Source organism: Euleptes europaea, chromosome 9 (assembly GCF_029931775.1).
Source record: "Euleptes europaea isolate rEulEur1 chromosome 9, rEulEur1.hap1, whole genome shotgun sequence".
Classification (NCBI taxonomy): Eukaryota; Metazoa; Chordata; class Lepidosauria; order Squamata; family Sphaerodactylidae; genus Euleptes; species Euleptes europaea.
The window spans coordinates 81,304,090-81,316,839 of record NC_079320.1 but is presented as its reverse complement, the minus strand read 5'-3'; the positions used below and the strand labels follow the sequence as shown (position 1 = coordinate 81,316,839).

General features: G+C 43.5%; 1 protein-coding gene across 4 annotated transcripts in view; it reads right to left on the bottom strand.

Moving 5' to 3' along the window:
- Positions 1 to 5,328: 5,328 nt before the first annotated feature.
- KCNIP4 (potassium voltage-gated channel interacting protein 4) overlaps positions 5,329 to 12,750 on the bottom strand; it is a 353,157-nt gene continuing 345,735 nt past the window's right edge. For all 4 annotated transcript variants that reach the window (XM_056855286.1, XM_056855285.1, XM_056855284.1 and 1 more), the window contains exons 5-8: positions 12,433 to 12,540; positions 9,884 to 9,988; positions 7,232 to 7,294; positions 5,329 to 5,440 (exon numbers count right to left, since the gene is read on the bottom strand). In XM_056855286.1, coding sequence (XP_056711264.1) covers positions 5,393 to 5,440; positions 7,232 to 7,294; positions 9,884 to 9,988; positions 12,433 to 12,540 — 324 coding nt within the window. In that variant the 3' untranslated portion in view covers positions 5,329 to 5,392. The remainder of the gene's footprint in view (positions 5,441 to 7,231; positions 7,295 to 9,883; positions 9,989 to 12,432; positions 12,541 to 12,750) is intronic.

Genomic DNA, 12,750 nt, shown 5'->3' with positions numbered 1-12,750 from the left:
GCACCTTTGGAATTCTGACACAGTGTGGTGGGTGCAGACACAAAATGGCTGCCGCATCTTACCTTCATTCACACAGTAAATATCCTTGTGCTCTGGTGGCAGCTACTACCAAAACAATGTTTTTTAAAAATTTGCTCAACGGAGATTTGATTGGCTGGGCAATCAGAAGTCTTGCTGGGCAAAGAAGAAGAAGAGTTGGTTTTTATACACCAATTTTCTCTACCTTTTAAGGAGAGTCAAACCAGCTTACAATCTCCTTCCCTTCCTCTCCCCACAACAGGCACCTTGTGAGGTAGGTGAGGCAGAGAGAGCTAGAAGAGAACTGTGACTAGCCCAAGGTCACCCAGCTGGCCTCATGTGTAGGAGTGGGGGAATCAAACCAGTTCACCAGATTAGAGTCCGCCTCTCATGTGGAGGAGTGGGGAATCAAAAAGCAGTAGGTTGCCCCCCCAATAATGAGAGTAACATCGAACAAAGGGGGGGGGGAATAGGGAGGCCAGCAGAGGATGATACCCGCAGCTGTCCTCAACTATAGGCCTGGCGGAAAAGCTCTGTCTTGCAGACCCTGCAGAACTCTTTAAGGTCCCACAGGGCCCTGATGTCAACAGTCAGAGCATTCCACCAGGCAGCCGCATGCTCTTAGAGCCAGGGACCACCAGTAAGTTGTTATCTGATGACCGTAAAGATCTTCGGGGGGGGGGTATACCAGGAGAGGTGGTCCTGCAGATACGAAGGTCCCAGGTCGTGTAAGGCTTTAAAGATCAAAACCAGCACCTTAAACAAGGAAAATGGTCATATCAGATACCGTGACCTACTGAATAAGGAAGGAAAAATCAAAACATGGCAAGAGATGGCAGAAGAGAATCCTAAATTAATCTGGCTTGCACATTACCAACTAGTCTCCAGACTTCAAAACGATTGTATGGTTGCTGGTAAAATGAGAGAAGAAACGGAATTTGAAAAAAAATGATAAAAGGCTCAAATGAACATCTTTTAGGGAAAATTTATAAACTGCTCCTTAAATATGATACAGAAGAGGAACAAGTTAAAACTTGTGCAATTAAGTGGACGCAAAATCTCGAGAAAATATAACTATGAAATACTGGGAACATCTTTGGCAGAAAGGACTAAAATTTACAGCCTGCCAAAGAATCAGAGAAAATTGGCACAAAATATTTTTTCGGTGGTATATAACTCCTAATGATATTCAGCATGTAAACAAAAAGTCATCAGGTTTGTGTTGGAAATACCATAAAGTTAGAGGTACATTTTACCATTGCTGGTGGACCTGTGAAAAAGTCCAAAAATTTTGGAAAAAAGTACATTCAGCCCTTGAAAAAATCCTTAATAATCACTTTGAATTTGACCCAAAACATTTTGTTCTAAATATGATGCCTAAAGCAATAAGCAAAGATTTCCATGACATGGTCAAATATCTTGTCACGGCATCCAGATTATTACTAGCCTCCATGTGGAAGACAGATGCAATACCTGATCAGCAAACCTGGTTGGAAAGACTGGTTGACTACGCAATAATGGCCAAACTGACAGATTATGTTAATAACAAGACAGCTGAACAGCACCAAAACAGTTGGGAACCATACCGTAGGTTCATGACCCAAAATAAATAAAAGATTAACTATACCTCTTATGGATTATTTAAGCAATAAGGTTTACTGACAAAAAATTTCAAAGGGGAAAGAAATGTTAATGGCTGTACCAGCATTAAAAAAGATAGAATTAAGAGGGGAAAATAAGACGGAGTATATTGGAAATTAAATATAATATTAAATATAAGTATTACTTAATGGAAAAGATATAAGATAAGCACAAGCTGTAAAATGAATCGGATTTCACAGTTTCAAATGTTTATTTATCCCTCTTCTTTTGAGTATTAACAATATGTGAAGAATCATACGGAAGGTAATTATTAGGAAGTCAGATATTTAATGTATAAAATGAGAACAAGTATACAGTTATAAAATAAAAGTATACTAGTATAAGCTAAGAAAGCAAACAGACTGTAGCAACATTTTTCCTTTTGGATTATTCTTGGGTAGGGTGGACTCCCCCTCTCCCCCCCTCCTTTTTTTGTACCCTATATTTTTAAAAGCAACTAATATATATATAACAGCACCTTGAACCTGATCCGATACTCCAGCTGGAGCCAGTGCAGTTGACGGAGCTCTGGCTTTATATGCTGTCGGGGCGAGACACCTGTAAGGAGTCTCGCTGCCGCATTCTGTACCAGGTGGAGCCGCCAGATCAGTCTCAAGGGCAGCCCTTGAGGAATTGAGGAGTTCTGCCCTCTCTTCATCTCCTGTTACAATTTCACTTTCCGGTCCACGCAATTTCCTTAGCTGTGAGTAGCTCTTGTTCCAAAGAAGGATGGGTTAAAAGTTTGTTAATTCCAAACCTACTCCTAATGGAACAGGACAAGCATTTTATATAAATCAGTAAGATTAGATTAATGATGTGACAAAGAAGAGCCCAAATACCTCCAAATACCTGTCTGTCCAACATTCACAGTGTACATGACTATTTTGCTTCTTTCTGGTGGCAAAGTGCTATTCCTAGTATCAGGGGAGGGGGAAGAGAGGTCAATTTATTTTGTTTATCACTGTATATCAGATAATGATTAGAGATAAAGTTCCCCCCCCAGTGTACATACAGAACTGACCATGTTCAATTCTCATTTTATCACCAGGAAAGCTTGGCTGTCATAAAATCTAAAATTCCAACTTATTGTTCAATTGCTTCCTGAAGAGAGGTGTGAAGAAGAGCTTCCCTTGGAGCTGTCTAGTTCTGTTGTGACTTGTTTGTCTGTTGGACACTGTTCTGTCATCTCTCGAGGGGGACAAGGAATGATCAAGGCTCACGTGAAGACTAGATATGTTCAAGTAGCATAATTATGAAAAGCACCAGCAGTGCTATAATCTTTGCTCTTCAGTGCTTCTAGCAGGAGTTACAGATCAGCTCATCTGTTTTATTAGATGGGATAATGGAGTCATGTGTCTTTGTCAAATGTAACTATAAAGAAAACATATTTGCTGTGTATTTACGTGTTTTTTAATTGGAGTATGTTGTCTAAATGTGATGCATTAAATGTTGAGGGTATAGTCCAACTCAAATTAAGTACTTTTAAGACTTGTTGATTCAGTAGAAGAGTGTCACCAGGCACTTAAATCTTATCAAATAGGTCAAAGTCACTTGAAAGCGCTTGAATCTGCTTGGTTTGTGCCGTGCTTAATTTATTTTGAAGCAGAAACTCCCTGCCTACGGCTCAGAGAGAAATGTATTTTTATTCTGTCAGGTTATAGAAAGATTTCTTTCCCTAAGGATTAGAAAAAATGTATGAAGTGTGTTAAACTTAGTGCAAACACTTCAAGGTGTCTACTAAGTTTTACATTAATGTGCTAAAATTGCTTCCCTCTTTAAATTGAAACTATGGTGAGATTTCAAGTATTAAAAGATAAAGCTCAGAGATTTAACTGGTGCTTCTTTGAGTAATAAACTTTTGCAGAATAAACTTGTTTTGTGACTCCTATACATGACCCAGGGGCAGGGGGAAGAAAATCCCAGACTCGCCGCATATGTACACTTTTTTTCTTTTATTATAAAATGTGCACATTTACTTTTATAGACATACTACAGCAAGTTTCAGGTGTACATGTATTGTACTACTCGTATTCCTACACTGGTGACAGCACAGCATCCTTCAACCACCCTCTGTCGTCCCTATCTGTCTACACCAGAATAGATGCCTCGATTTCTGTTTGCAAAGACCATTGGCAGAATTCATTGTACTGCTATAAACTCTTCCAGTCCTTTGTGCAGAAGTGTTCTCATTAAGATTGGCATATGTCCTGGACCAGCAATAGCCGGCTTTTAAAACAGAGATGTAGTAATTAATAATGCTTGGATTATGTAGGAAAAGCATGAATCTTCAATAACGGTGAAGCACCAGGAAACTGGCTGAGCAGACAGGAAATGAGTAAATGAGTTGGCTGGCATCTCTCTGCTCCCTCCTTTCCCCTTGCCCTTCTCTCTCTCTCAGCCTCTGGCCTTCACTACTTGTATCCATGTGCTGAGTTATTCCCTCACGTTCCTGACGGGAGCTGTCTGTCTGTGGCTAGGTCAACCTGGCCGGTCCCTCTGGGCCTCCTGTACTGCTGAATTTCCCTCTTCCACTGCCAGATTCCCACCCTCCCTCTGTGGAGCCTTCCTTCTGTGCTCAATGACGATGGATGGTAGCCAGTTTTTAAATAAATATTTATTTCCCAAACTGTTTGGATCATATGCAGGAAGAAAAACAAAACAAAACTCAAGAGCCTGCTGATGCTAGGCAGTTAAGCATTAGGCCTTACTACATAAGTATCCTGAGCGGCAAACTTTGGAAGCTTAAAACAACATTCTCTTCCATTTAGCAGCAATTAGCTCACCAAATTAAGAACTAAACAGCACTCTGATTCCCCCCCTTAGTTTTAAATAAAGAGGCAGTCAGTTTAAACTCCCGTAGAATTACACACAAACACGTAGTCTTGCAGACAGAAGATGTTTGCATTTAGGCAACTAGCAAATTACCTGAATCATTTAAAATGTTTGCTATAAAAGAACGTTTTTCTATAAAATGAGTGATCATGAATTTTAAAAAAATGCAGATCACTGTACTGAGGAAACACGGTGCAAGCCTTCCCCGTGTGGATGCAGCCTTTATAAGCACTCAGTGTAACGGCATTGTGGGGTATGGAAGGGCCAGGCACACTTTGAACTCTGCTTAAGTGACGAACATGAGCTCTGGAAAAGGCATGCGGAAGCATCCTAGGGCCTGGAATCGTTGATCGGGTGGCGGTGATGGCACAAAATAGGGAGGGAGAAAAAAACAGGACTCTTGTGCCCTGTAAAGAGCACAACCCTTGCTGGAAAGGATTGTGCCGAACATGGAAGTAGCTGTATGGGAATCATGGGAAACAGTGAGTTTTAATAAAAAGATCATGAATATAAATGTTTTACATTCTAGAAACTCATCTGCTAGAAATGAATAAAACACCCTGCCTTTTTCCATCTCTCCCTCTGCCTCTCGAACTTCTATCAAGGTTGGGGTGGCAATAATGCAGTTTTCGTATTATTTTTCTTTGGCATGTTCTCCAAATCCAGCGAGGTTTCAAGAACATCTACAAGAGCATAGTTTAAAGAGGACTGTTTTATCTCAACTAGTGGAAAAATACAGTCTCATTACAGAGGCTTTTTATTAAACAAACTTATTTGCACTGTACACGTCTCCGTGTAAAGCTGAGCAATCCTGTTTTATGGTTCGAAGTGGGAACACCTGTATGAAGTTGTTGCTGCAGAACTGTTCATATTGTCCATTAATTGAAAGAACTTTGTGGCGTTAAATCACATTTTCAAAGAGCTGCATGGACTGCATTATATTTTCATCCTGTAAAGAAAAATACAGCACCTGATTAGCTTAGAAAGAGTTCAATTTTTTTTAAAAGCAGAAACATTTTCATTGCAGAAAATGGACCCTCTCCCCATCATGCCGAAAGATATGGCTAAAAAAAAAATAGTTTCCTCCAACATCTGGTCAATACAATGTAATTTGTTGCAGGCCAATAAGTGTAAATATCTTTAACATATTAGCAGGGAAAGTAGTCCTTTTCCACATATCTCAATATTACAATATAAGCTAATTTTTGCATAATGGTTTTTGAACAGGTTTTCTTTTTTTGTGTAGTAAAGCTAATTCAGTTATAGTATTGACTCCGACACTGAACAATGTAAAAAGAAAAAAAATCCTCTGTTTGGGTATAACAACTGCAAAACAGTGGCAGGAATAAAAAAAGAACTATTAATCTGAAGTGAAGTGAAAAGCAGTTTAGGTATCCAGAATTACTCTGCAAAAGGGAGTTAACTGTTTGCTCTTGTTTCCTCTGTAGACCATTCATGGTTTGTCTTGTGTTTGAGAACACATTTACAGGGAATGAGGGTGGAGCAACACAGGGTATTAGATATATTGCATTCTATATTAATTGTTGTAAGCCGTCCTGAGTGTGACCTGGCTGGGAAAGGGCGAGGTATTCATTGAATAGAAGGGTGGATTCAGACCCACCTTCACATAGCCATAAAGGGGTTGGGAAGGGGATGGTATCCCCCCCCTTCTTGGAGCCTAGCGGGGGGAGGACACAACAGGTTGAGGAAGAGCACACATGATGAGCAGGGAAAAGGTCCCCTCACCGTGGACATAGTTTGCTGCAAGCTGGCTTTCTTTTTTTAATTAACTTTCAAAGTCTAGCTGCTTCTCCACTCTGCAGAGAAAAAAAAAGTTATAGAGCCTCCTGTTTTCCCCACCCCCACCCCAAAGCGATAATGCAGCCTGGGCAGTTTGAAGCATAAAATGGCCCAAGCAGCAGTACATGCCCCCTCTCTCCCTGCTGGCTCTCCTGTGGCACCTTTCTGTTTTAAAAGGATAAAAGTGAGGAGGAAAGTACGTGCAACATCATTTGGACTGTGAAATGTTTCCCCCCTCCTAGAGGGAGTTCCATATTCCTTCCCCTCCCTCACATTCCCGAGGATCTGTGCCCTTGCTCTTTACTTCTGTGTAGCTTCAGATGAGCTCACCTTGCCAAGGGAGATCTGCCAGATCGCTGGATAAATGTGCTACTGGTATGTACAGGGAGCAATCCTTAGCAAGTCTACTCAGAAGTATGTCAAATGGAGCTTAATCCCTGGAAAATGTGCTCAGGATTGCAGCCATAATTTGTTGAAAAAAAGCCACTGCAGCCATTTTAATGTCCTCGCCTTTTAAAATAGAATTGTGTTACTTATTCTATGTTTTATATGTTTGTACTTTTGGCTTTCTGACTCTCTGCAGACAGCTTCGGAGAAAAGCAATTCATTCATGAATGATGAGGCTGAACAGCTCGCAGTAGCAGCGGTGTGGGAGAGGAACCCTGGGCAGAGATTAAAATGAACCAGGAGCTCCCCAAAGACTAACAAGGTTTATTTCAGCATAAGTTTTCATGAGTCAGAGCTCACTTCATCAGATGTATGAACGATTATCAAGGCTGGAGGACATTAGGTTTTCGTAGATCAACACAGTAGCAGTAATAGTACCAACAGGAGGGTGCAGTATTGTGTGTGCAAAGGTTTTCGTACTTCCGCCTCACACTCAAACACTGGCAATACCACATCCAGCGCAACAGGTGAAAAGCAACCACCGCTGACTCACCTTTTGGCAGCTTTCAATGAATTCATCCATGGTAACGACGCCATCCTTATTTTTGTCCATTTTCTGCCAAAGAAGAAATGTTGCGTAAGTCAGCTCAGTCTCCTGTTAAGACCGTCTACTTGCATTACCCTTGAGAAACAGGGCATATGTTCAGATCAGTAACATGCCCAAAGCAAAGAAGCTTCCTGCATGATGGCCCTCTGTCACTTACCTCTGTCACTTACCTACGTTTTACCTTTGGGCAAATGATAAATCGCACGGTTCTAGATTCAGGTCAAGGGCTTCTCTCCAGCCTCTGCAATGGAGGTTTTTCTGTTTTAATCTGTGCTGTGCCGCTAGCATTTCTGCTTTTATAAGGGTTCCTTAAAAAACACTGGCCTTGAGAACCCAGAAGTGCTGGCGACAGATGATACAAGCACCACAACCGAGAAAGACCTCTGCAGCAGCCGGAGAGAAGCATGAGAAGCTTGTGCTGGGAAAGGATGGGGTAAAAAATATAATAAAAAATAAATGTCATAGGATCCAAGGCTGGGTCTCCAAGTATTGTACCCAACAAAATAAACAGTTCCCCCTGGATAGGCCAAACCCCAAATGAGAAAGCTATGGGTCAGGGGGAAAGGAGAGCTTAATCCAGGAACGACACTGTCGCGAGAATTTTCAGTATTGAACATTAATTAGTTCATATTAAATATATTATTAATTTACTGTATTTTCTGGCGTATAAGACTACTTTTTAACCCAGGAAAATCTTCTCAAAAGTCGGGGGTCGTCTTATACGCCGGATGCTGAATTCCGAGCCGGACTGGAGAATCTGCCTGGGGAGCCGCCTCCGCTCTGTCCATGTCCACCAGAGGAGGGAGGGGAGGCGAGCCCGGCGAGGGCACTCACTGCCCGGCTCGGAGTCGGAGCCAGGCGCGCCGGGGTGCACGGAGGGAAGTGCTCGGCTGCACTCCAGCGGCAGCGCAAGGCAGGCAGGCGGCTGGCTGGCCAGGGCTGGGGTGGCCACTCTCTTCTCCCGGCACAGGGTGTTTTGGCTGCTGCCTAGCACACCCAACATGTCCCCTTTCCTCCCCGGCCTCCGCTTCAGCTTCTGTCTTTATGGGTTTCCCTCCCCTCCAAACCCTCCTTTAGCCCCGCCCTCCACGGGCCGTTGGCTCAGTCCTCCCCTCGCCCTTCTCGAGGGCCCTTACTCTCGCCCCCGTCCCCCTCTTCTTCTCCGCTCCCTTCTCCCCTCGCCGACTCCCCCCAAGAGCCACGTCCCGCCGCTTTGGGCTCCCACCCTCCCGCCGGAGCCCGGGGCTGAGCCTTGGCTACAGCTGGCGTCTCTGGCTGCGGGGCTCCCACTGCCCGGGGAGTCTCCCTCCCCGCCTCGCCTCCAGGATTTGCTCCGGCCGGGCTGGGCTGGCACACACTCTTCCACTGTTCCTCCCGCCAGCCCAGCCTCCCGGCGCGCTGCCAGCTCGTCCGGCCGCCCACTCCCCCTCTTTCTCCCGCCCCGGTAAGTGGTGTTGTTTCCCTGGGGGTTGAGCCGCCCCAGGAGGACCGGGGGTGGCCGCGGGGTTGGGGCGCAGTCCTGAGGGCCGGCCCCAGGCCGCGGACTCTGGTTGGGCCGCTCCAGGAGGTCTGGGGGCGGCCGCGGGGTTGGGGCGCAGTCCCGAGGGCCGGCCCTAGGCCGTGGACTCGGGACAATCCCAAACTCTATATTTTAACTGTAAAAATGGGGGGTCGTCTTATACGCCCAGTCGTCTTGTACGCCGGAAAATACGGTATATTAAATGAGTTTGGGTTAGAAATGACCACATGCTTACCTTACCATTATTACCTATAAGTCACACACACACACACACACAAAAATACCTGACCCTTTAAAAGCAGCCCTTTAGCTGACATCAGCTCCAAGCAGGACTATGACCTAAAAGGTCATAAGAAATTGCATTGCTCGCAGTTAATCACCCAAAGCACATCAGATGCCCAAATTCTATGCAAGGTTATTAAAACAGACAACAAATCAAGTGAGAAGATTCGTTATGGAACAGTGATGGATGGAAAGAACAATCAGTTAGCAGACCCGGACACTGAAAGAATTATTATGGAACAAGATATTTCTAAACAATTTAGTCATGATTTGCAGAAAACTCATTTCCTAAGAATGTGACAGGGAGGGGTCATTTGAAACCCTCTCCTCTCTATAAATGAACAGTCCAACTATCCCTTCTTTGTCCTTCCACTGAGAGACCACAGACCCTTTGAATGGTTGCCATCTCTGTCTCTCTCTCTGGAAGTGACCCAGGGGCCTCTGTATCTGTATGTCTGTCTGTATGTATACGTTTGTTAAATATATGTTCAGCTAAATATTGCTTTTTCCTTGGCTTCATATTCTTTTTTTGTAAGTTCAATAAAACTGTTTGGTATTACTGCTCATATGGCTTGAATGCTGTTTAAGGATGACTGTGTAAGAATGCTTCGCTGTATGAAAGGTTCTTTTCCAGCCAGATCTATCTGGGTTGCTTTTTGGTAAGTGAAGCAGGCAGAGAGGACCATGCACAACGAACTAGAAGGGGGGGGGGTCAGAGGAATCCCGCCACAGACACCTAATAAGAGCCCCCAGTTTTGTAACCACCACAAAGCTCGCCTCTTTTCTAATTAACCTACCTGGAAAAATGTTTCCACGTGTTGCCTGGGTGCATCCTCCTTGACAACAGGATAAGTGCATTTCCCCATCATATCATATATGGCTTGCATAATATCAAGCATTTCCTATGGAGCAAAACAAGAAAGAAAAACAAGAAACATGTTACCTTGGAAAGGCTGACATGATGATGTGGTGTGGTCAGAGGGGAGAACTCAGATCAGGACCAGGAAATCTGCATTCAAATCCCCACTCAGCTATGAGGCTCACTTGAATATGCGGGACCACTCCTCTTTCAGCCTTGCCTGTATTACAGGAGAGGAAGGGAGAATCTGGGCACCACTACCCTGAGCTTCTTTGAATAAAAACAGTGCTTTCTTGGGGGGGGGGAGGTAAAAAGTTGAACTGATCACCAATTCCCCCCTCAGGCCTTGGAGAGCCGCCCCCCCCCCAGGTGCTGGTATTCTGTACTGATGAGTAGCGCCACAAAAAAGTCCTGCATAAAAATGTGATTGATAGATTTGTTACCCTTAAACCATAGTTTTGGTGAACCACAGAAGCCCCATAAGCCTAGAACTGAAAACTTTCCAGAATGCATAATTATTTCCAGAATTACGAGTTAGCTGCTAGGTGGTTAAACTGAGTGCTAGTAATCAACACTTAATCAGCTGCCGGCTTTCTCTTGCACTTGACCCAGGACTGATTTTTTAGTAGAAACATTTTGGACAGTGCAAGGGATGTGTGTGCTCTGATCTATAATACATGTGTTTCCCCAAAAACTCTTGTGTGTCTTTCAGAAGCAATATTAGAAATCACCCCCAGGAACCCAAAGTTTGGTGTGTGTGGGGTGGGGGTATGTGGAATACCTCATAGCTTTCCCCAAAAATCATGCTTGCAAACTCTTCCCCTTATTTGTGGAGATCTTTAAATGTGTTGAAAGTAGGTCCTTAAAACCTATTTCCTATAAACGGAAGACACTGCTGGAAAAAGTCAAGCGTATGAAGGGAATGAGGGTAAACAACATTTCACGTCTGCCAATTCATGGACACTCAGCCTCATGGGAATTTATCTTAGCCGTCTCTTTGCTGTGTTCTCACTTAAATTTAGAAGAGCTTTCAAATATGCAATTCATACAAAAAACAAGAAAGAGGACCACACCAAAACAAACGGAGACGAAAAGCAGAGACTGGTGAAAGGGGGGGGGATGGGGTTCAATAGTTAACGTTCCCCGTCATGATTCGCACAAGCTTCTTCAGGGAGGATCTAAGACTGCTCTCAGAGCATAAGCAGAGTGCACTGCATTTTCAGATGAAAAAACAATGTAATAAGAGACAACACTGCATTCTATGTAAACTTATCCAAAAGCTTTCTTTAAAATTCACATAAAATAGTATTTCACATCAGTAGTACCTCATGGGAATTTTAAAGAAAGCTTTTGGATAAGTTTACATAGAATATGGTGTTGTCTGTATTACATTAATGTTTTTCCATCTGAAAATGTATTTTAACCGTGCACTCAGCTTATGCCCTGAGAGCAGTCTTAGATGCGCCTGAAGAAGCATGTGTGAAACACATAGGGGCACGTGAACTATTAAATAAGTTCCCCACCCCCTGCACCAATTCATACAAACTTCACATACTTGCAGACAGTTGTGAAAATCTAGGAAGCCCTTACCACTTTATAGTAGATTACCTAAACTGGCCCCATTTGTGTGCCCGGGGGGTGGTCGTGGAGCAGAGCACAAATATAACCCAGAGCGGCCTAAATGATCAAGCAAGCATTTTTTTCACTGACCTGATTACCTTTATGATTGGATTTCTCACCAGATTCCTTGGCTTTCTATTGTTGCTAAATCAGTTTTATATTTATTTAGAATCTGCAGTTAAACTGAGCTTTGAGAGTTTAACTGTTCTGAGTACTTCACAGGGCAATCCTAGGCAGAGTTATGCCTGTCTGCCCACTGAAATCAGTGATTGCTCTGTAAGCCTTGTAGTAGGTGTTTGTTTATTGATTGTGGTTTTTAAAAAATCTATAGTGTCTGGAGGACCACACGGAACATAAATGCTTATGCTATATAATTAGGGTTGCCAGTCTCCAGGTGGTGGCTAGAGATCTGGGATTACGACTGATCACCAGGCGACAAAGATCAGTTCCCCTGGAGAAAATGGTCACTTTGGAAGGTGGAATTTATGGCATTATACCCCATTGACATCCCTCTCCTCTCCAAACCCTGTCCTCCCCAGGCTCCACCCCCAAAATCACCAGGTGTTTCCCAACCCAGAGCTGGCAACCATATGTATAATATGTAGTATATAATTAATGTGAATAGACCATCTACGGTGATAGCTGTTTTCCAGAGCACCACCGAAGCATCACTCAGTTGTGGAGGATCCTTATAGCAGATCATGGGATGGACAGATGAGCCATGTGAGAAGTCCTGAGAGCTGCTGAGAGTCACAGACTGGTCTCTGGGAAGACCCAGCTTTCAGCTGCTGAACCAAATCTGTCACAGCCCCGGCAGAGGTGCCTGGTGACAGATTCCAATTACAGTGAGTGAAAGGGGCTCCTTACCTCTTTTGTTATATAACCATCCTTATTTATGTCATATAAATTAAAAGCCCAGTTTAGTTTTTCTTGTACTGTCCCCCGGAGCAAAATTGAAAGTCCCATAACAAAATCCTGAAAGAAAGACAAAAGACGGTTTAGGGAGGGGTTTTTTTTGGAGGGCGGATGTTTTTCTGGAATGATTTCAGAACAATAATGCATGTTTTAAGGGTGGAGGGGAAACAGAAAGCAAAGAACACCCAGCTGTCATGAGCAAAACACCCTTTTATTACTACTGGAGGGTTATTTCACCCTCTCTCTTTGAAATTGGAAGGAACAAAATGC